At 41.2% G+C, this 25228-nt stretch overlaps 1 protein-coding gene across 1 annotated transcript; it reads right to left on the bottom strand.

Annotated features, from left to right (window-relative positions):
* Nucleotides 1–6952: 6952 nt before the first annotated feature.
* On the bottom strand, nt 6953–7897 carry LOC123460859 (olfactory receptor 2A12-like). Its single transcript, XM_045150853.1, has one exon. It carries the CDS (start codon nt 7895–7897, stop codon nt 6953–6955), a length of 945 nt encoding a protein of 314 aa, XP_045006788.1.
* Nucleotides 7898–25228: the final 17331 nt, after the last annotated feature.

Genomic DNA, 25228 nt, shown 5'->3' with positions numbered 1-25228 from the left:
GGCACCTTTCCCTGATTGATGTATTCCCCTTAGACTAGATGGCCTTGAAGGACAGGAAACCATTTGAATAACCTCCTTTAGACATTTCTGGCTAAACAAGCCTATTTTGAACAAGGACACAAACAGCTACAATTTTATCAATTACACCTGGTACAGTCTGTTTTTCTTAGGATCCTCCTTATAAACTTGCACCTTAGCCTGACTCAGTGCTTCAACCTCTATCCCCTGGGAAAGCTGTTGCCCCCCGCCCACACACACACACAGTTTTTCTCTAATAAAAAACAGTCTGTAGAGATCAAGCCTGGTGTTTTCTTCTGTTTTCTCTTACACTTTCCTTACTCTTCTGGTGCCTTGACTTGGATCCCCTCTAGGGCTTTTGAGGTCCATGCCCACCCCTTTTCCTCTCTCCTTCTCCCCACATCCCCGCTAGTGTATCATTCCCTCCCTCGGGAGCATTGGCACTCACCGAGCTCACAATTTGGACTAAATAGTCACCAGTCTGACCTCAGAACTCTGGTCTTCTGTGGCTTTTGTTTATTTGAGCCATGCAAGTTCCCTTTGGCCTAGCAGCTCAGTGAACTTTATTGGTGCTTTATATAAATCCAGCTTGACACCTGGCAGCTTTGTCCTTCTCTTCTCCCTCTCACTCTTACCATTGGATTGCCTGAGCTCAGCGGCTCCTTTGTGGAGACTGAGAAATTCTGGCCAGGGATACTCCCCAATGAATGTCCAAAATCCCTCTCTGAGCTCAGTCAAGTCTCCGACAGTCCTTTGGGTAATCTACCTGGTAATATTTCTCTCTCTCTCTACTCTCTATCTCCCTGCCATTTCGCCCCCTCAGGGGCACAAACTCACTTTACTCACTACTCTGAACCAAAACAGCCACCTGTGACTTGAAAGCGCCAACCTTTCCTTCGTGGTACCTGGGGCTTCTTCTTTTCTTTCTTCCTTTCACCCTCTCCCACTGGACTTTTGACCTCCAGTCTACAGGCCTCTCTCTGCATCCACACCCTCATCAAATTACTTCAAGACAAGGTATTCTTTCTTAGCCTGTGGCTGAGGCCTGAAACCCAAGACCTCAGAAACTACAGGAGAGTACCACTTTTCAGTCCATGGATGACTGGAGACTTGAGGAGCCTCCAGTGTGTCATTCCACCAGACACCCCAAGCATTATGACTATGGGGACATCCCTTCCTAACTCAGGGGTTTTCGTTGCCCTCCCTAAGCCTGAAGACATCCCTTGTGGTAGGATTGGCCACTCTAGTCCTTTCCTCCTAAATAGACTCTAAATTATCTGTTCCAAAAAACACTCCGTTGACATGCCTCAAGGCTAATTTAAAGGTACTTGAACTTCCTGAGCTCCTGCCTGTCACATTACACTGGCCCTCTGTTCAAATCTGGCTACAATATGGCTTAGATAATGGCCACCACTGACCTAAATTTGGTACTTTTGATTTTAATATTCTTATTGATCTTGATAACTTCCTCAGAAGACATGGCACATGGTCCAAGTTTCCTGACCTTCAGAGCTTATTTGCCCTTCGTTCCCATCCTCCTTCTCTTTGTACTCCTTGGTCTATCAATCAAATTCTCCTCTGTCACCAAAAACCCTCTAAAATCCTGTCCCTCCTAAAACTCTCTCACACAGTTCTGCCATTTGGCAATGACTTGCAGGATTTCTCCTCATTCCAAATTCAAGCCATCTCACTAAATCAAAGACAAACTCTACCCTCTTAAAGAAACTCCTGTCTTTACTGGGCCTCTTTAACTTCGTCTTCATATGGATACCTAAATTTTCTCTCCTAGTTAAAAGTTAAAATCACTAAACGGCTTCCAGAATTTTTTCCTTTCTTTTTCCTTACCTCCTTTTTTTCAATAGAAGCTACCAAAAAAAAAAAATGTTAACTTTAAATTCACACAACTGGCTGTTGCCCTGGTAAGATTACATCCTCACAAATTTTAAACATAAATAAAATCTTAAAAGGATATCTCCCCATGTTTCATCTTGTCAAGTCTAATGTTGGACAGCCATGTTATGTTATATATTCTGTGTATTATATAGTCTGTTCTTATGTATGACTAAATTTATGGTTATTAATTGTTCCAATGCTTATGGTCATTAAATGTTCTGATACTCATATATTTTAAGATGATGTTAAATTATTAAAACCAGGTTTACAATATATTTAAAATAGAACCTCTATGTTTTTGACAACATGCTTGTTCATGCTTACTACAATAATAAACATATTTCTATACCAAATTATAATCTTGATTCTACAGAAAGAAATATGTTTTTGGATCAGAAAAGACTTTATAAGATAAAAGATTATTGTAATGTATATTTTAATAACTTAAAAGGGAATGGGAATGATATGCTTCAATACTAAACTCTTGTACTTCCTAGCTTACCTAAACTAAGTCTTTATACTTCCACAAATTCCAATTAACTTCCCATCCAAGTTAAAAATTCCTTCTTCATTTTTTATCACCTTTATTATTATTAATTTCCAACTTTAAATATAATGTTCATATCACCTGTAAATGTCATGTCACATACAAGAAAACTCATACACGGATAATAACCAGATCATAATGGCTAGCAAATTTGACATGATCTAGGCCTCTCTTTCCTAATGGCTCTGATAATTATCACTGCCCTGAAGAACTGTCTCCTTGCCTGTTCATATGATCAACATGGGATAATAGCCTACTATGTACACAACTGCAAAATGAAGTTTGGCAAATGAAAAACTAAAAGCTAGAACTCCCAAAAGTCATCCCTGTGTGACTAAAACTTCAATCATGGACTGCAATGATTAATGGAGTGGCAAATGTTACCAAAGCAGAGCCAATAATATTTTGGGCTATATTAGCCTTTTTAATGGCCAATGATATCATTTCTCTAATGTGACCTGACATCTTTCTGTGTACAACTAAGATATCTATTGCTATAAATTTAAAAAAAAAAAAAAAACTCACAGCTCTACTCCCTTCAAGTTAAATCTATCCTGTCTCTGACATGTACTTTATTCCCCTGATTCTTTTTATGTTCACCCTCTCTTTTGGTCCTTAAATATTCATATGCAAGAATGAATTCCTCTTAGACAAAGTACATGCCTCACAGTGAGTCACTGAATTATTCCTGGCCACTGAATATTAGCCCCCAAACATCCAACTTACACAGGACTGCTTGAGACACCCCAAGAGATCTACTGCCTCCGCTCAGCTTGAAGTAGTTGGAGCTGAGTCCTCATCCCCAGTTCTTGTCCATGCAGTCCTCCCCAAATGTCCCAATCATCTCCAGTTTCCCCAAATTTCTTTTATCCTTCCAGAGCCTGGACTGCAGGGTTAATAGCCTTCCCTGAAAACTAAATGGAACTAAAGATTTAATAAGTATCCCTAAAGCTCATGGGCAATCAAAGAAACAACAGAAGCATTTGGCTTGGCACCTTTCCCTGATTGATGTACTCCTCTTAGCCTAGATTACCTTGAAGGACCGGAGACTATCACAGTATCCTCCCTTAGACATTCCTAGATGAAGAAGCCTATTCTGAACAAGGACACAACCCACTACAACTTTCTTATCAACAACACCTGGTACAGTCTGTTTTTCTTAGGATCCTCCTTAAAAACTTGCACCCTAGTCTGACTCAGTGCTTCAGCCTCTATCCCATCTGTTGCCTCTCACTGTTTTCTCTAACAAAAAGAGAGTATGTTTGTAGATATCCAGTCCTGTGTTCTCTTTTGTTTTCTCTTACACTTTCCTTATGCCTTGGTGATGCTGTTTATCTATCACAGGCAATTAAAGGATATTCAGTGGTGACCAGTACTCAATGGTTTATTAAAATTACATTCTGTTAGTGATGGAGAGATAGTTTGGTGGTTAAGGCACTTGCCTGAAAAGTCTAAAGACCCAGGTTCAATTTCCAAGTATCCATGTAAGCTAGATGCACATGGTGGCATATGTGTCTGGAGCTTATTTGTAGCATCTGGAGGCTCTGGTATACCTATTCTCTCCCTCCATCTCCCCCCCTCTCTCTCTGCTCTGTCTCTCTCTTTCTTTCTCTCTCTCTCACACACAAAAATATATAAATAAAACTACATTCTATTGAAGACACATGTTAGCATCCACTTGGGAGATAAATACCTTTGTTTTCCCATATAAAGAGAACATTTCACATATCACTCACCACATCCATTCTTAGTCATTTTCTAATTATTTTCCATGAATGTCCCTGGCCATCTGGGTAATGCATTAGCCATAGTGCATTAATCAATATAGATTTGTACTCAGCCATTTCTCTTTCAAAAAAAAAAAAAAACTGAACAACCAATTGCCTGATTTAGTTTTCCTTGGTAGTTTTTCTCCTCACCATTATCTCCAGGGATATTCCAGAGAAAGGCCCCAGTGCTCCATTTCCTAGATTTGGGTGGGGTCTGAGCAGTGGGAGTTCTGCTTGGGTTCCCTTCTGTTTGGCTGCCAGTTTTTGCTCTTGCTTTTGGTGGTGGGTTTTCTCCCTGTCACCATTATGGAACTCCCCCTGGATCTGTAAGGCTAAAACAAATTCTGTTCCTTCTGTAAACTCTGTCTAGTTTGGAGGTTCATCCCAGCAATATGAAGCTGACAATGACAGAAGGCATGTGTGATTCTCCTCTTTCAGGATCAGATGGCCTGTGGAAACCAGTCTAGTAAGTACTTGTTTCTTCTGTTCCCAGCCACCAAGAGACTGAGGCAAAGATCCCCTCAAACAATTACCTTTCCTGCTTAGAAAGGTGGAGGAGATTCAGAGGTTATCAGCAGTTGCAGATGCTTGCTTACAAAGCCTGATGGCCTGGATTTTATTCCCCTGCGCCCACACACAGCCAGATACACAATGTGGTACATAAGTCTGGAATTCATTTGCAGTGGCAGCAGGCCGTGATGTTCCCATACTCTCTTTCTGTCTTCTTTCTCTTAAATAAATAAAATAATTAAAAATAAAAAAGAAAGCTGGGGAAAAAGATCAGAGTTTTATGGGAAACATGTTTACATTCAGTCAGAGCCACTGTACCTGAGGAGATGCAAAACCACTCTATCTGAGCATTGCCAGGGCAGGTGTCTGGTGCTGTGGTACACTGTTGTTTGAGACCTTCTTGGCCAGTTGAAATGGAACCTGACTTTGTTCCGCCTGGTTATCCCTTTCACTATGGCATACTGCCAACATACCCAGGATCAACCCCAGTCGTCCTGTCAAAGAAGGTAGCTCCTAGTCCCAGGAGGGTCATTTGACCACCATCTCTATATACATGGGGCTCTGAGGAGAGCCCAGAGAATTCAAGGCCAGAAATCAAATAACAGCAAGATTCAAATCAGTGCACTGTTGGTGTCTTTAATAAGGGAAAATGTAGATTGATTAAACTATGTATATTACAATGAGCAAAAATTTCTCAATTACAATCGAGATGGTACTAAGGGCATAGCTGACCAGTTAGATGACACCAGCAGAATGGCATAAGGAAGACTTTCTCTGAACATGACGTTAGCCAAGAGGTGGTGACCTGAGTGATGACAGGTGGCCTATGATGCACTTTTTTTTTGAATGTTACTAGATAATTAATTAAGCAAACATTTATTGAAGCTTATATTGTGGTACAGAAATACATTTCAACTAATTAAAGTCCAACACCAATTAAGAGACAAATTATGGCACCAAAATTTTCCCTCCTCTATCACATTTAGATTGCTATTTGATCTACATTTCTCATTTTTTTTAGGCTTTGTTACACATAAATTTGTGTGAGTTTTCAACATCAGAATTCTTAATCCTATTGGAGGGAGGGGAGAAAAAGAAATCAAACCTCAGGCCAACAAATGTCATCAAATCTACTGGGACACTGTTCAAGAACAAAATCCACTTTAAGAATTGTTTCTTGCAACAGGGCAAGTGAAAAGGACTATGATGCACTTTTATTCCCAACAATATGGTACCATTATCAAAGCTCTCCATGGGTAACTAGTATAGCTAGCGAATTGGCCAGTAACTCAAGAATAGATGACCTTTCCTAACCTCATGTAGCAATGTTTTGGAAAATGGAAAGGGATAATGACCTCGGCTCTGACTTCCCGTGTTATAGTCCTAGGAATTATGACCATGGTTGGATACACTATTATCCAATGTGTCTGGGAGTTTAATCCAACATCAGATAAAAACAGCTGTAAGTAAACAAATCTCAGTGTCTTATCAAGAAATTCTACTATTTTTGGAGACTTCATGATATGAAAGTCAAATGAGATTAAATAAATTTGAAGGAAAGAATGAGACTATGTTGCAAAAAGAAGAGAAAATTAAAACAAATGTGAAAGATACACTATCTCTCCTAACAAAGAGACATTCATTTTGTGAAAAGACTCCAGTTAGTAAAAGTCCCCACCGAGCCAGCTGTTCCAGGAACCAAAATTTCTATTCCCTTATATGGAAAACATTTGAAGTTTCATTTTCCCATACATACTGTGCCTATCTATAAAAAATACTCAATCACGTAAGAGTCTGAGGCCAAGCTCTGATTAATCAGAAGGAAGGACAGGACCCTTGAGTTAGGGATAAAACCCCATTGACTACCCACCTGATATGCTTGTTGCCTGAACAACTTATGTCTGCTTGTTCTCCTGAAAACATTGCCTTGCAGGAATTCTTTAGATCGTGTGTGCATTGCTGAGACCTGACACTTACAAGAGAAGACCACCGTCAATCTACAATGGCATAGAATATTAGCAGTAATGACCTGCCATATGAACAACCATGGTTACTGAGCTCCTTGTTGTGTTGTTGCACCACAGCACAGCCAGTTGATTTCAGGAACATTGCTCCCACAAATCAAAACCAGTATTTGTTCAATGTTGTTTTATACAATAAAGATTCTATCTCATTCTCAATAATGGCATGATCCAGACCAGGTTTCTCTTGGATCTTAGTTCACCCTATCATGTCCCATCACCTTGACCAAAGCCTGCTTAATGTCCTTGTTCCTCATACTGTAGACCACAGGGTTGAGCAAGGATGTGAAGACATTGTAAAAGAGTGAGACCTGCTTGTCTCTCTCTGGGCAGTAGCTGGACTTGGGTCTCATGTAGATGTAAGTGGCTGGAGCATAGAAGAGGGTGACCACTGTTAGGTGGGAGGTACAAGTAGAGAAAGCCTTGCAGTGGCTCCTGGTGGACTTGATCTTGAGAATGGCCGTGGCAATATGAACATAGGAGGCCACAATGAGAGAAAGTGGGGCAAAAACAAAAATGGCACTCAGGACCTGATCCACAATCTCAATGAGGTGGGTATCCATGCAAGCTAAGTTTCGAACTGAGGGGCCTTCACAAAAGTAGTGGTTGACCTTGTTGGGCCCACAATATGGCATCCACATTGTATGTATGGTATGGATCAGAGAAGCAAGGAAACCACACGTCAATGTCCCAGCTGCCAACCGTATGCACAGGTTCCAACTGAGGATGACAGTGTAGTGCAGTGGGTAGCAAATGGCCACATACCAGTCATAAGCCATGACCACAAACAAGACACACTCAGTTCCACCAAGGGCACCAAACACATACATCTGCAGCCAGCACCCAGCAAAGGAGATGGTCTGAGAGTGAGAGAGAAGATGCACCAACATGTGAGGCATGGTGGTGGTCACGTAGCCCATGTCCATCAGGGAGAGGATGCAGAGGAAGAAGTACATGGGAGTGCGGAAACATGTGTCCAGGCAGATGAGGGTGATGATGAGTCCATTGCCCAGGACTGAGCTCAGGTAGAGGATGAGGAACGCAGTGAAGAGGATCCTGCTGGTCGTGGGGTCACTGGAGAAGCCAAGTAGGATGAATTCAGAAACCCAAGTCTGGTTCTGCCCTGGAAGCATCAGCATGGTGGGGTCACATTCTTCTAGAAGTCTTCCAAACATGGTAGCCTGACAAGAATGCCAGATTAGGGGGAAGAAAGGCCATAATTTCAGCTCTGGACCCTCTATCAGTTCCTGCATAACCTTCCACAAGTGCCTTGGTATCATTATCTATAAACTATGGCTAATAATACTTATATTATTGGATTATTTTGAGTATACGCCTAATACAATGCCTTGAAGCACAAGAGGTCAAAGTAGCCATATGCAATCTCAGTCCTCAGCATAAGGTACGCAACTAGAAATTCACATGTCTAGCAGCATCCAGTTTACAGCACGTGCGGCCCAGGTAGTGAAGCTCTTACAGTACGAGTTCCCCTCCACCTTACACAACATTTACCTGGTGTGTTATAGGCCCCATCTCCTGACACCATGCAATCCATTCAGCTCAGCCAGCTGGTGCAATATGAGGATTCATCCATTCAAGATAATAGAGAGCTCAGAACTGCAGCAAGCTGTAGGAAAGTATGTCTGGAGCTGGCTTCAGGCCTCCTCCTCACTGGGCTTGAAAGCCACAGAGGTGGAATCCACAAGGACCTCAGTTCAGGACTGAGGAGAGGGCTTAGCAGTTAAGGCAATTGCTAGCCAAGTATATCAGCCTGTGTTTGATTCCCAGTGCCCACATAAAGCCAGATGCACAAGGTGGTGCATGTGTCTGGAGTTTGTTTGCAGTGGCTGGAGGCTCTGACATGCCAATTCTAACCCCCCCCCCATATCCCTCTCTCCCTCTCTCCCTCTCTCTCTCTCTGTGTGTGTGTGTGTATGTGTGTGCTTGCAAATAAATTTAAAAAATTTTAAAAAAGAATACTGATGGTAAAACTTGATGGTATTTATAAAGCCTTGTGTGGTACTACACTCCTTTAATTCTAGTACACTGGAAGCAGAAGTAGGTGGGTTGCTGTGACTTCAAGGCCACCCTCAGACTATATAATGAATTCCAGATCAGCCTGGGCTAGAAAGTGAGACATTACCTCAAAAAACAAAAACAACCAACTAGGAGGACCTCAATAATTCACAAACACCTGAGATGCAATTCAGCCACACTTCCCCTCCTAGAAGCTATTCTTTTGGACACTCTAGTGTGCTACATTCACAGTGAAACTCTAGGAAACTGTTCCACTAAGTTAATGCTTTGTCTACAAACCTGCATCCTAAGCAATGCTTTCTCTGCATGGGGGGTCTCTTCAATGCAAACTCTGGCTGTGCCCACAGGTAGGCTGTGAACTCCTGGAGTCCAAGCCTCTTTGTAAAAATCTTAATCTCTGCTAGGCAGAGTTGCACATGCCTATAATGCCAGACTTTGTAGTTCAAGGGCACCCTTAGCTATATAATGAATTTGAAGGTCATCTGGGGTAAACAAGAGCCTGTCTTAAAAAATATAAAGAAGTCTGAATCTCAGGAATTTTTCTTCCTTTCCCCACCCCCCTCACCTTGGTTTTTATTTGTTCACCAGGATCAATGGTGGGGAGGGAGACATCTCTTGGATCTTCAGTGCATCACTGTGTGCTCACTTCAGCCTACGAATGGTGGCTGGGTTGTTGCTTTTTTCTGTTTATATTTTCTTCTTGGTACTTCTGGATATCTTATCATATTCTCTCTTTGCTTTTCATATCCAAATGACAAATTTTTATGATGAAGTATTTCTGCTTAACTTGTATTTCTCAGTGACTGCTGACTGATATAAATGCTATGTATACTGAGAATTAATCTAGTAATGAGTCAAACACACAGTCCACAAATATATATCTACACTGTATTTATAAATTACAAAAAAAATAGTGAATAAAGAGTAGGATAGTGGACAACATCTTGCCCAGAGTGTCATAGTTACTACTTTCCGTAAAGAGAAAGGAGGATGCACCTCAGGGTGTGAAACCCTAAGAATATGCCATCTGCATTGTATTTGAGCCAAATGTGTAAATCATAAAAAGGCAAAGCAGTATACAATATAATTATATATTATATATATGATTAATGTAATATAACACCCAAAAAGAGACTGATGCTATAAATTACACTGCTGTAGTTGATAACATTGACACATTAGCTGCATCATATCAGGTTACATGAAAGTATTTTTCTTTGGCCAACTTTAATTTTAATTATTTATTTAAGAGACAGAAAGAGGCAGAAACAGAGAATGGGCACACCAGGGCCTTTGACTACTGTGAAGGAACTCCAGACGCATGTGCCACCTTGTACACCTTGCTTAAGTGGGCATTGGGGAATTGAACCTGGGTCTTTAGGCTTTGCAGGTGAGCACCTTAACCAGCAAGCCATTTCTCCATCCCCAACAAACTTTTTAAAATTTTTTTATTAACAACTTCCATGATTATAAAAATACCCCATAATAATAGCCTCCCCCCCCACTTACCCCTTTGAAACTCCACTCTCCATTATACCCTGACCCCGTCTCAATCAGTCTTTCTTTTACTCTTGATGTCTTAATCTTGTCCTCCTCTTATGATGGTCTTATGCAGATAGTGTGAGGCACTGTGAGGCCATGGATTTCCAGGCCATTTTGTGTCCGGAGGGATGATGTTGTATGGAGTCTTGCCCTTCCTTTGGCTTTTACATTCTTTCTGCCACCTCTTCAGCATTAGACCCTGTGCCTTGGAAGGTGTGATACAGATGTTGCAGTACTGAGCATGTGGTCATTTCTTTCCATCACCATGATACCTCCTGAGTTGTCCCAATGTCACTGCCATCTGAAAAGAGAAGATTCTCAACCAAAAGTGAGAGTAGCATTAATATAAGGGTGTGAACATTAACAGAAGTGCTTACTGGGCAGTTTGATAAGCATAGTATATACATTTGGCCAGACAACAGCAAACACTACACCCCCAAGGCTCATGACTACCCCTGTTTTAAGTTTTCAGTATCAGGGATGTATTCATTTCCCATGGAGCGGGCCTCCAGTCCAGTTAGAGAGCAGTTGGTTTCCACCATGACAGATTTGCCACTATTGCACCTGCTGGCTCATTTGTCCTGGCTGGCCAATTATAAGGCTTGCAGTGTCCACTGTTGAGTATCTTCACTGGTGATTTCTCTTTCTCCCATTGAACTGCATGCAGACTGGCTTCTTCCAGCTTTCTGTCAGCTGGTCTACATGAAGGAGGTTATCAACTCAGATCCAGCAAGATTTCTCAGTGTCCTTGCAGCCCAAGTATATGGAGACTTCAGCAATAGGGTCTTGCCATCTATTCTTAGTGGGAAACCAGGGCCTTGGCAATGGCTTACAAGTGCTTTGAGGGCATCAGGGACCTCCCTGGCAAACAACTCACTAGAAGATATCCCATCCCTGGCACTGAAAATTTTCTAGCAACAATCTATGGCTCCTCAGTGTTCCATTGCCCAAAAAAGTAGGATTGCATATATTTTGTTTATATCTTCTCAGATTTTGATTAGTTGTTCCTCCATCTTTCCGTTATTCAATCTCTTCCCCAGACCTCATTTTGGGCCTTTTCACCCCCATAAATCTATTCTTCTACTTGCATATATACAATACCATCCTATTAAGTACCGCCCTCCCTTTCTTTTCCCTTTCTACCCCTTTTCTAGCTTACTGGCCTCGGCTACTGAGTTTTATCCTTCTCACACAGAAGCCCAGTCATCTATAGCTAGGATCCACATATGATTACAAAAAATATCCCATGGTAATACCCTTCCTCCCCCCCCCACTTTCCTCTTTGAAATTCCATTCTCCATCATATCCCCTCCCCATCTCAATCATTGTACTTACATATATACAATACCAACCTATTAAGTACCCTCCTCACTTCCTTTCTCTTCTCTTTATATCTCCTTTTTAACTTACTGGCCTCTGTACAGTCATCTGTAGCTGGGATCCACATATGAGAGAGAACATGTGGCAGTTGGCTTTCTGGGCCTGGGTTACCTCACTTAGTATAATCCTTTCCAGATCCATCCATTTTCCTGAAATTTTCGTAACTTCATTTTTCTTTACTGCTGAGTAAACCTGAAGTGTATAAATGTGCCATATCTTCATTATCCACTCATCAGTTGAGGGACATCTAGGCTGGTTCCATTCCCTAGCTATTGTGAATTGAGCAGCAATAAACATGGTAGAGCATGTACTTCCAAGGAAATGAGATGAGTCCTTAGGATATATGCTAGGATTACTATAGCTGGGTCATATGGTAGAGCAATTTTTAGCTGTCTTGGGAACCTCCACATGATTTCCACAATGACTGTACCAGATTGCATTCCCACCAACAGTGTATAAGGGTTCCAAGTTTTCCACATCCTCACCAGCATTTATGGTCATTTGTTTTCATGATGGTAGCCAATCTGATAGGAGATGGAATCTCAACGTACATTTAATCTGCATTTCCCTGATGACTAGAGATGTAGAAAATTTTTTTAGATGCTTATATGCCATTCATATTTCTTCTTTTGAGAACTCTATTTAGTTCCATAGCCCATTTTTTAATTGGCTTGTTTGATTTCTTATTATTTAATTTTTTGAGTTCTTTGTATGTCCTAGACATTAATCCCTTATCAGATGTATAGCTGGCAAAGATTTTTTTTCCCATTCTGTAGGATGCCTCTTTGCTTTATTCACAGTGTCCTTTGCTGTACAAAATCTGTAATTTCAGCCCAGCAGTCAATCTGTGGCTTTATTGCCTGAGAAATTGGGCTTATATTCAGGAATTCTTTGCCAAGACCAATATGTTGAAGGGTTTCCCCTACTTTTTCCTCTAGCACTTTAAGAGTTTCAGGTCCGATGCTAAGGTCTTGAAACCATTTGGACTTAATTCTTGTGCATGGAGAGAGAGAAGAATCTATCATCTTTCTAGAAATACATATCCAGTTTTCCCACACCATTTGATGAAGAGGCTGTCTTTTCTCCAATGAGTATTTTTGGTATTTTTATCGAATATCAGGTGGCTATAGCTACCTGGACTTACATCTGGGTCCTCTAGTCTGTTCCATTGATCTACATGTCTGCTTTTGTGCCAGTACCATGCTGTTTTTGTTACTATGGCTCTGTAGTATAGGTTAAAATCAGGTATGGTGATACCACCAGCCTCATTTTTGTTGCTCAGAATTATTTTAGATTTTTGAGGTTTTTGTGATTCCAAATGAATTTTTGGATTATATTTTCTATTTCCGTGAAGAATGCCATTGGAATTTTGATGGGGCTTAAATTAAATGGGTAGATTGCTTTTGGTAAGATTTCCATTTTCACAGTATTGATTCTTCCAATCTAGGAACAAGGGTTGTTTTTCCGTATCCTAGTGTCCTCTGCAATTTCTCACCTGAGTGTTTTATAGTTTTCAAGATAGAGATCCTTTACTTCCTTGGTTAGGTTTATTCCAAGGTACTTTATTTTCTTTGATGCTATTGTGAATTTGAGTGGTTCTCTGATTTCATTCTCTGTGTGTTTGTTGTTAACATATAGGAATGCTACTGATTTCTGTGTATTTATTTTGTATCTTGCTACATGGCTGTAGGTGTTTCTTAGCTCTCAAAGTTTGCTGGTAGAGTCTTTAGGGTCCTTTATGTACAGAGTCATGTCATCTGAAAACAATGATAACTTGATCTCTTTCTTTCCAATTTTTACCCCTTTAATGTGCGTCTCTTGCCTTATTGCTATTGCTAAGACTTCCAGAACTATATTAAATAAAAGTGGGTACAGTGGACACCCTTGTTCTGTTCCTGATTTTCGTGGGAAAACTTCCAGTTTTTCCCCATTTAGTAATATATTGGCTGTAGGCTTGTCATAAATAGCCTTTATTATATTGAGATATGTTCCTTCTATTCCTAGTCTCTGTAGGACTTTTATCATTAAGAGATGTTGAACTATGTCAAATGATTTTTCTACATCTAATGAAATGATCACATGATTTTTGTCCTTCAGTCCATTTATATAATGTATTACATTTATTGATTTGCATATGTTGAACTATCCCAGCATCTCTGGGATAAAACCTACTAGTTCAGGGTGAATGATCTCTCTGATATATTCTTGTATTCTGTTTGCCAATATTTTGTTGAGAATTTTTGCATCTATGTTCATGAGGGAGATTGGTCTGTAATTTTCTTCTTTGTCTATCTTTGCCTGGTTTTGGCATCAGGGTAATGCTGGCTTCATAGAAGAAGTTTGGTAGGATTCCTTCTTTTTCTATTTTATGGAAAAACTTAAGAAGCAATGGCATTAGCTCTTCCTTGAAGGTCTGGTAAAATTCAGCAGTGATTCCATTTGGACCTGGACTTTTTTTATTTGGGAGATTTTCGATAACTGCTCAGATCTCCATACTTGTTATAGGTCGATTTCAGTTATTAATATCATCTTGATTTAAGTTAGGTAGGTCATATAAATCAAGAAATCATCCATTTCTTTCAGATTTTCATATTTAGTGGAGTATTTGTTTTTATAGTATGTCCCTATGATTTTTTAATTTCTGGGGTCTGTTGTGATGTTGCCTTTTTCATCTGTAATTTCATTAATTTGTGTCTCTTCTCTCTTTCTTTTGGTCAGATTTGTTAAGGGTTTATCAATCTTGTTTATCCTTTCAAAGAACAAACTCTATGTTTCATTGATTCGTTGGATTTTTTTGTTTCTATTTCATTAATTTCTGCTCTAATCTTTATTATTTCTTCCCGTCTACTTATCTGTGGTTTGCCCTGTTCTTCTTTTTCCAAGGCTTTAAGGTCAAGCATTAGGTCGTTTACTTGCGACCATTCTAATTTCTTAATATAGCTACTTAAAGCTATAAATTTACTTCTTAGGACTGCCTTCATTGTGTCCCAGAGATTTTGGTACGTTGTGTTCTCATTATTGTTTGACTCTATGAATTTTTTTTATTTCCTTCTTGATTTCTTCATTGACCCATTCATCATTTAGTAGTGTATTGTTTAGTTTCCATGATTTTGTGTATGCTCTATAGCCTTTCTTGCTATTGATTTGTAGTTTGATTCCATTGTGATCAGATAGAATGCAAGGAATTATTTCAATTTTCCTGAATTTGTTAAGATTTGCTTTGTGTCCTTATATATGGTCTATTTTAGAGAATTTTCCATGTGCTGCTGAAAAGAATGTATATTCTGCAGCATTTGGATAAAATGTCCTGTAGATATCTGTTAGGTCCATCCCTTCTATGACCTCATTTAGTCCAGATGCCTCTCTGTTTATTTTTTCCTGGGATGAACTGTCAATTGATGAGAGTGGGGTATTGAAGTCACCCACTACCACTGTGTTTGGTGTTATCTGTGACATTAGTTCTAATAGTGTTTGTTTGATGAATTTGGGAGCCCCCATGTTAGGTGCAGTTATGTTTAGCATTGTAATGTCCTCCTGTTGGAATATGCCCTTAATCAATATAAAGTGATCTTCCTTATCTTTCTTGACTAACGTTGGACTAAGTCTACCTTGTCAGATATTAGGATAGCAACCCCTGCTTGTTTTCTTGGCCCAAGTGCTTGGAACACCATTTTCCAACCTTTCAGCCTAATATAATGTCCATCCTTTGTAGAAAGGTAACATGGCTATTTTTATTTTAAGATACTTAATTTATGTATTTGCAAGCAGATACATATATATATATATATATATATATATATATATATATATATATACAGATAGAAAGAAAATATGGGTTTATTAAGGTCTCTTGTAGCTGTAAATAAGCTCTGGATACATGCACTGATTTGTGCATATAGACTTATATAGGTACTGGAGATAGGAACTCAGACTAGCAGGCCTTACAAGTAAGAGCCTTTAACCACTGAGTAATCTCCTGAACCCTAAAGATGTATTTTTATACTCAGTAACACGAAAAATCAACCCTTAAGTAGAACAGAGACCTGTTAATCAATAGAGTTTCTGTTGACTATTAAAAAGGCAAGTCCAAGATCACTAAAAGACTCCCACTCAAATAGAACAGGAAGAAATGCAATGAATCCAGACACACAACGTTCTGCCTTGTTTGCCATATGAGAGTGCACCCCACTCCATGAGAGTGCATGGAGTGTTCCAAGGACACATACATGTGCATATAACACATGTATCACATAGACACATACATACTGACCACATTGCACACATACATACAGATAAACCAAAAAAGACATTTCACATAGATTTATAAACAATAATTTAGTGCACAAGTGTTTATAAGATCATTACTAATTTAGTACAGCAAAAGGGAGCAACAGTGTAACCCCCATAACTTTGGACCCAATACCACAGCCCATCACCACAAACTTACCAGAATGGGTACAAAAAATTCCTAGCATTGACAAGAGAAACTGGAACCAACTGGAGAGGAAATGTGGGTGATTCCTTCAGGAAATGTTTGACAGTATCCACTAAAGTGTAACAGCTTGTATAATGGGGAGCATAGGTGCCTTCCAGGGCATGGACCATCTGGTAGGTATGACTGTCTGCCTCTCTTGAGCACCTTGGGCTCAAGACATTGTTTCATTTGTTTCTTTCTAGTACCTAGAACATAGCTGTAGCAAGTGATCATGAAATAATTATTAAATGAACAAAAGGAAGAAGGAAGACCAAGGAAAGAAAAGAAGGAGAGGAAGTAGAAATAGAGGACTGGGTGGAACTAAGAAGGAAAACAGAGGGAAGAGAGTACAAGTGTTTGGGAAGTCCACACGATAGATCTGAAGGTACTTGGCCAGGTGACTTCTGAACTCCAGCCACACAGAAGTGTGGATCCCACCCACACCCCAACACCAGTGACCATCTCACCCATAATGTCTCCACAGAATGTGTCACTGTGCCTTTCCCTTCCTCTGAAGAAAAGCAACGAAATAGGAAGCAACATAGGAAAGTAAATCCAGGGACTCAGGATTCCAGGTAATTCTTTCTCCAAGCATCTTCAAGCAACCTGAGCGTTTTGAGAGCCTTCTGCCTCATCGCCATGGAGCAAGCCAGAACTGGCTGCTGAAGAACTTCCCAGGCAGATCAGGGATGGAGACAAAGAGGTTCTGAGTCTCTTCCCAGAGGGAAATGCTAAGGAGATTTTATGACCCTGCCACCTCACCTATCCTTCCCAAGAGATCTGGAAAAGAGCCATCCATGTGCCCAGTGGGATGGAGTTCCCCAAATGCTGTCAACAAGAACACCAAAAGAAACAGGACCTTGGGGACAGAGCACGAAGAAAGAACACACAGGGAGAGGAGTCATGAACAATTTCCTTCTCCAACCTGCTAGTGGGGTGTGAGGACTTGGCAGGGCAGGCTGTGTAGTGAGACCTACTCACGTGGCAGACACGTGGAAGACGCGCATCCTCCTCATTCTTACACTGCCCCAAGCACTGAGGTCTGCTTTATCAATCAAACCATGTTTGAGTCACATCTTTATTCCTTTGAGAACTGCCTTGGCAAATCAAAGTCCCTCTCCATTCTTCACCTGCAAAATACCCTCACAAGACATCCACCTCCTCTTGAGATTGGTAAAAAACACAGGGACATTTAAAGTTGGACTGCATGCATTGCATTCTTCATCATGAATGATCTTGGTTTTATGGAGGCCAGGAATGTGCTAATTTGAGTTAGATGCCCCCCCCCCCAAATAAACCAGTCTTATGTGTGCTTAGTCAACAGCTGATGGCAATTTGTGAGGTAGAGACTTAGTGGGGGAGGTATGTTCCTGGGGGCAGGTTTAGGGGTGGTTTATAGACAGCTCCCCCTTTCCAGTTTGGCTCACTCTCCTGCTGCTGTTTTCCACCTGCTGTGGCAGAGGTGATGTCCAGCGTCTGCTCATGTTATGCTTTTCCTGCCATCACAGAGCTTCCCCTGAGACTTTACGCCAAAATAAATACTTTTCTCCCATGAGCTGGTTTCAGTTGGGTGCTTCATTGGTGGGACCAATGAGAAAGTAACTGCAACACCCGGAGATGCTCTTCCCTTAGGTTTGGGGTGGGAGTTTACTTACAGAGCATGGACACCTTAAAGCAGCACTTTAGTGGGGCTCCTTGTCCCCAGAACCCCATAAGCCATATGCACAAGTTAGCACATGCCGATGGAGTTTGTTTGCAGTAGCTCGGAGCCCTGGAGTGCCCATTCTCTCTCTCTGCCTCTCTCTCAAAATGAAACAAATAAAATATTTTTAAACATTTATTGAGTGTACCCACAACAATCGTGCCACTATCCCACAGCAGGTACACTTTGCCTGGCATGTTGATATTGTGGCACAGGTTCAAATGGAGTAGACCCTGCTGATGACTATTCTTCCTCAGCAGCCTACACAGAACCTTCCAGGAGGGAGGGTGCTTCTACCCCCATCCAAGTTTGCTTCCCCATAGCCTATAACCAAACACATCATAACATTAGCAATAGGGTCTTAGGATTCCTTCTTGAATGCAACCAATAGCAGCAAGGACCTTTTTCATTATGGTGTGGTGGGGAGGGAACTTACCGGCTTCCCAGGCCAACAGATCTTGTGGAGGTAGCCCATTCCTTACACAGTCATCTTTATTCAACAACATCATGACTTACAGGAGTGCCTTTGTAATCCATGCAGAATATCTTATATAATTCTTTAAACTTTGTATTTGTTGTCTTCTCAGGTACTTTTCTAAATATGTAAGGTACCCAGGCATTTAGCAGATAATATATAAATCTATTATAAAACCCTTTTTATAAAAGGTGGACAGGATCTCTGAAGGCCCACAGCAAACCATTTCCAAGCAGGCACCAATTGGTCTCAGGAGTCACCAGCTATGGGTTACTAAAAGAGAATGTTAGCAAGGCCCCAATACTGCATGAAAAGATTACATTGCTAGCGTGGTTTTCTCAAAAGGACAATACTGGGGACAGAAGTATAGATGGTGGTCATACTCCATCTGGTCCTCCATAACCTACAGACATTTTCCACAGAACATCCTGCTTCCTTCCTTAAGCCTGTGGCACTTCCATGGGGCTGCCTTATATCTCCCCACCCCTGATGGGTCAGTGGGGCCCAATCAAGCTGGTTGGCCAGGTCCAGAGCTCTTTATGTTAATCACAGGATGCTTATATAGGAAGGGTGTGTGCAGGCACACTCCAAACAACGATGTCATCATAAGGGGTGCTGGATCATGGTTATAATAATGAGATTCGGCTATGTTGTTTGCTGGGCTGGAAGTCAAGCCTATTAAAGTGATATGCCCCTTTAATAACCCCTGATGACACAACCTCACAGGCCTTACAGCCCATAGCAAGATGCATGCAACTGCTGGCACCACAAGTAGGCACCCCAACCCACAGCACATGGGGAGGGAGAGCCACGTCAGGATATCCCGTGCAGATATTTCTCCCCCTGCACCCGTCTTGGTTGCATGCCTTCATTAACATAGACAGGACCATGTTGTTGCTCCTCCCAAACTCATCTCTGCTTCTGCCAGGTCCCCACATTGGGCACCAAGTGTCATGTGAAACTTGTCTTCTGGGAAATTTGAGCACACATCTTCACCCCAGATAGAGCTCATGTGGAAGACTAAAGTATGACTGCACCAATACCAGTTTGGTTGTCATTATGGAGTATGGAGAGGCGTTGTTTGCAGCAGTACTACCAGGAAGTCTCATCCCATCCTGGATGATCATCCTCCTTCACAGCCACCTCAAGGAGCTCCCGGTTCAAGTTTCACTCATCAGATGCTCTTCCCTCAGCCTCCAGGTGAGGGCTTACTTACAGAGAACGAGGACTCCAGAGGACCTACACTATTGAGAAGTGTCATCCCATACTGGGTGGTGACCTCCCAATGGCTATCTAGGTGGGGCTCCCTATTTGGGGATTAACCCCACAACTGCAGGGTGAGGCTTGCCTGCTTACAGAGCAAGGAGAACCCAAAGCAGCAGTGGGGCTCATTGTCCCTTGCTCTTTAATTAAACATTTTTATTATTTATGTATTTATGAGAGGCAGAGAAATAGAGGCAGACAGAGAGAAGCCACAGATGCATGCACCATTTTGTGCATTTGGCTTTCCTTGGGGGCTGGGAAATTGAACCACAGGCCTTCAGGCTTTGCAAGCAAGTGCTTTTCCACCGAGCCATCTCTCCAATCTCGTCCTTGACCCTCTGTACAGTCTATCTCCCCCTGAGACCACAAGACCTGGAGGAACAATGCATACAGCTGGCACAGGGGCTGCTGTATCTCAGGTGGGGTCTGATGAACCTCCCTGTTCCCTTCTCTAGTAAGGTGTATTAGCTGGTTTTGATAAAGACTAGAAATAATTGTTTACTCTTTTCAATGTGGAGAAATTCTGCCAAACAGCAATGTTGACCTTGTAAAGCTCCTTGTAAAGATTTAGAACTATACTCGATGAAATCCTGTATGGACTACCATACTTAGGCAGAAGGACTGATCTCCCAACCAAGGAAAGTAAGGACCAATTTCTCAGAAAATGTGTTGGCTCTTTCCTCTCCTTTACTTTCTCTCAAGTTATCAGGTCTCCTACACTAAAAACTCTCCACTGGAGTCTCCTGCTCATCTTCTCCAACAGGGGGACTGAGTGCTTACTAAGAATCTGGAAGGAAAATAGGATGGAAGCAGCTCAGGAGGACACTTTTGGTGCCCTTATCCACTGAGAACGCCTTTCAAACAGGAGACTAGTTACACTCAAGTAACAAAAAAAACTCCAACAGTAAGAAAGTCAGGCCAAGTAGGATGTGCAGAGGGTGTCAGGGAAACCCAAGAAGTTAACCATAAAACTAAGAAAAACATCTTCCACACTGAGTAATTGTAACCCACCTCTCACCTGTTCACTTGTTGCATAATTTGGTAATGTTTGCTCTTCTTCTCTTGATTTTAATCGTTTTTCTCCTGTCCTGCCTTCACATACTCAATCCTGTTAATTATGACAGGAAATCTATGAAAATGCAAGTTCTTCCATATTGTCCCTGTCTATAAACTGCTCTCCTCTTTTAATGCAGGCTTCTGGAAACTGCTACAAGCAGTTATTCCAGAGCACAACATTGGTCATGTCTGGCTTCTTTTAAAGGCCTTAGAGGGCTCCTAAGACCACATCACCTTACCAGGATATACAGAATCATTTCTAAATGATCTGCTTCCTAAAGTCCTGGCCACAATGACTATCTCCTACTGCATGTCTTCCCACAGGCTGAGCCACATACAAGTACTCCCAGGATCTAAATGTCTCCACCTCTCTCACATCTGCATGCCCTTGCCTATCATCTCCAATGGAAGGAAGACTGCCAACTACATCTCCATTTCCCACAATCACACTACGGACATAGGACATAGGATGTGCTCAGCCAGAAAGCCTGTCATGAATAATTGAAGTTCCTTCATTTACTGAAAGCTGTTCAGTATCACTGTTTGGCATGGGATCAACCTGGAGGTGGACACGAGGGAGAAAGCAGCTCTGAGTGGTTTCACTCTGAGCCAGGTGGACCCACAGCCAGCCAGAAAAAGACAGTTGCCTTTGAGAAGGAAGAAGCTAGGGGCATAAGAAGGTCTCAAAACTAGGGGTTCAATAATTGGCTCCCAACTGAGAATGCCTTTGGGAATGAGCTTGTGGGAATTGGCTCATTTTGGAAGATGTGTTCTACAGAAATTCTTCTGGATTTGTATCTAGAGAGAGAAGCTGGAGGGAATACTATGATGTGGTGATGATGTTATAATGGAAAACATTGAAATGAAATTGTCTCTTCAAACATTGTCCCAGAACTGCACAGTTCACACAGCACTTTCGTGTGTGTTTACTCACCACCCCTCAAGATGCACCTAGGGAGGAGACATTGTGACCGCCATTTCAGATGAGGATGGTGGTGGTGGTGGAGGTCTATATGTATATATATGTGATAGTGATAAATAGTAAATGTAAAAGCATATTCAGTGTTTTCACTGTGCACCTTGTATTTTTCCAAGGGTTTACTCAAAATCTCTCATGTAATATTCAGAAGATACCTATAATGTTTTCTTCATTGATTGCTGGTAGAAAAGCAGAAATTTAAAGCTAACAAACTACCAGAGTCTAAGAGTCACTACTGGGGAGTCAAAGATTTAATAAGCAGTGACATAATGATAACTGCTTGATAATCAACTCTTCTGAAAGAAAGGAGGCAAAAGAAAATATAATTAGGTCTCCATTTTATCCTTCTTTTTCTGAGCCACTGCATAATCTCTATCCCTGACATCTCAGCTGGTTTGTCCATGAACCTGTTGGGCAGGTTATTCATTATGTTTGATTTTGAGTTCACAAAGTATCTGAAATGCAGCATAAGGAGGGAAGAGTTTGTTTGAACTGAAAATTTGTAAACACAGTACATCATTTGGCAAAGGTATACAGGCAAGACTGTGAGGCTGCTAGTCACAATGCATCTGCAGACAGCAGCCAGAGATGAATGCTCATGCTTAGCACGCTTTTTTGTTTTTAATCAGTCTAGGATTCCAGCCCATGGAATGGTATCATACATTCATGGTGGGTCTTCATTCATCAGTTAAATATTTTTGCAAACAACACTCACAGGCATAGACTGAGATGTGTTGCCATGGCGATGATGAAGATTAACTATCACAGGCAATTGGAGGATGTCAGGGGATGATAGTAATCCTTATTAATGTGTTTATTAAAATTCTCTTGAGAACTCCCCTTGTGAGCATTCACATGGGGCACAAATATCTCCATTGTCAGTTCAAAGTGGGATGCCCACATATCTCTTCCAAATTCATTCTCACTAAGTTCCCAATTACATTCTAAGCAGGTCCCTAACACTCTAGACAATCCATTAGCCACAGTACATTAATCAATTCAGACTAATAGTTGTAAGCTATGTCTTCTTTCAAACAAAATTAATAACCAAATGCCCTGTTCAGTTTGCTGTCCTGGAAATATTTCCCTTCATCCTTGTCATCACGAATATTCCAGGAAGGGGCCACAGTGCTCCATTCTTCACATTCAGGTGATGCTGGGACATTCCACAGAACCATCTGGAACAATGCATGAGTTTTTATTTCTTCTTCCTTCCTTTACACACCCAGCAGGGAAACCCTGTGGAGGCAGATGGAGGTTATGGGAATATAACAGTAGTGGATCACTCCAGCCACTTCCTCATGCAGCCTGCTTGTGCCTGACTGACTTTGTATGCAGCGCTGCCGTTAGATGACAGAATGCCTCATTGCTGCCAATTGTGTCCTGGTGAGTCAAGTAATAACCTTGTTTAGGATGGTGCCAGATTACAAGGTAATTTGGCAGTTTATCAGAAATCTTTATTTGGTTAAGATAATAATTCAGCTTAAACTGATTTACAGGGCTGGGGAAATGGCTTAGTGGTTAAGGCATTTGCCGGTGAAGCCTAGGACCCTGGTGTGATCCACCAGGACCCACATAAGCCAAATACACAAGGGGGTGCACACGTCTGGAGTTTGTTTGTAATGCCTGGAAGACCTGGCACACCCATCCTCTATTTCTCTCTGTCTTTTCCTCTTTTAAATTAATTAATAAAAATAAAAAATGTGATTTCTATATTTAATATATCTCTACATAATCCTACTTGACATTCTTCATGAAATACACTACAGGAATCTAAAATTCAATAGAAAACTCAAAGCACTCAGAGACAAACAATCTTGACCAAAAAAAGCAAAGTTAGGTGACTTCTACTTCCAATTTGAAACTGTATTTCAAAACTATAGCAACCAGAACAGTGTGGTCCTTGCATAAATATTAACATGTATTTTAACAGACCAACTTTGACAATCCAGACATAAGTCCTAAAATTTAATATCAACTGATTTTTGTCAAGAACATCAAGAAGATTTAATGAAGAAGAAAGAAAAAATGACACTAAGATAAATGGAAAGGAACAAAATCATAACTCTACTCATATCATATAAATAACTGCCTCAAATTTATTAAAGATAAAGTAAAACTTAGAAGAAGACACAGAAGTAAGTTTTCATGACCTTGGATCAGGCAGTATTGTCTTACATATGCTCTCAAAGTAACAAGACAAAAAAAAGCAAGATAAATGTACTTTATCAAAGTTAAAAACATATGTGATAAAAAAGGATCCTATTGCTGGATGTGGTGGCACACACCTTTAATCCCAGCATTTGGGAACCTGAGGTAGGAAGATCACTGTGAGTTCAAAGCCAGCCTGAGACTACATAGTGAATTCCAAATCAACTTGGGCTACAGTGAGACCCTACCTAGAAAAGAAAGAGAGAAAGGAAGGAAGGAAGGAAGGAAGGAAGGAAGGAAGGAAGGAAGGAAGGAAGGAAGGAAGGAAGGAAGGAAGGAGGAGAAAGCAAGCTATCATGAAAGTGCAAATTCAGCAGTGTTTGGTGACATGCACCTGTCATCCCAGCACTAGGAAGGCAGAGTCAGAGGACCATTATTAAAGCCCAGCTTTGGATGCATAGGGAACTTCAGGTGCACCTGGGTGGCACAAGACCATATTGGGAGAAAAAATGAAATAAAACAAAATTAGGAGTATTACCTATGAAAAAATGAAGCCTCGCTGTCAAGAAGTAAAGGCTGAAGGACCATAGAGAAGGACTCAGGCTGTGTTAACGAAGGTATGGTTCAAGCTCTGAATTACAGAGTGATTTGCTGATAAACCAGGCTATACCTCTGGTGGTGAATGGAATATTTATGCCCACCCCTAAAGCATAGGTAAGGGAACAGTGAGGGCATGAACATGCTGTCAAATCCTGGATACTATAGAACAAAAGAACTTTACAGTCAATGAAACTTGCACACACAGAGAGATGTATATGCATGTTTTAGGGAACATATATGTCCTTACTGAATGATTTTCACAGAGAGGTGTACAAAGATGCTCCAAGACTTGCTGAGGGATTCCAGCAGGTGGCTACCTATAGGGAGCTCTGGCCTACATATTAAAACCTGTGGATCCAGGGCTAGAGAGATGACTTAGTCATTAAAGCACTTGCCTGTGAAGCTAAGAACCCATGTTCAATTCACCAGATCCCACATAAGCCAGACCCACAGAGGTGAGGGAAGTGCAAAGTTTAACATGCCCACAAGATGGCACATGTGTCTGGAGTTCAATTACTGTGGCTGGAAGCCCTGACTTGTAAATTCTCCCTCTCCCTCTCCCTTTCCCTCTCTGTCTCTTTCTCTCTCTCTCTCTTTCTCCATCCCTCTGAAAAAAATAATAATAAAAGCTATTTTTAAAATACTATGCTGGAATGGGGCTGTGGAGATGCCTTAGTAGTAAAGCACTTGCCTGTGAAGACTAAGGACCCTGGTTCAAGACTCAATTCCCCAGGACCCAGGTAAGACAGATGCACAAGGTGGCACATGTATCTGGAGTTCATCTGCAGTGGCTAGATGCTCTAGTGCACCC

This window comes from Jaculus jaculus, chromosome 5 (assembly GCF_020740685.1).
Source record: "Jaculus jaculus isolate mJacJac1 chromosome 5, mJacJac1.mat.Y.cur, whole genome shotgun sequence".
Taxonomy (NCBI): Eukaryota; Metazoa; Chordata; class Mammalia; order Rodentia; family Dipodidae; genus Jaculus; species Jaculus jaculus.
The sequence above is the reverse complement of the archived record's forward strand: the minus strand, read 5'-3'. Positions and strand labels throughout refer to the sequence as shown.

What these genes read in the sequence shown, in the direction of transcription:
- LOC123460859 (XM_045150853.1), bottom strand. Translation starts at nt 7,897, where the DNA reads ATGCTGATGCTTCCAGGGCAGAACCAGACTTGGGTTTCTGAATTCATC.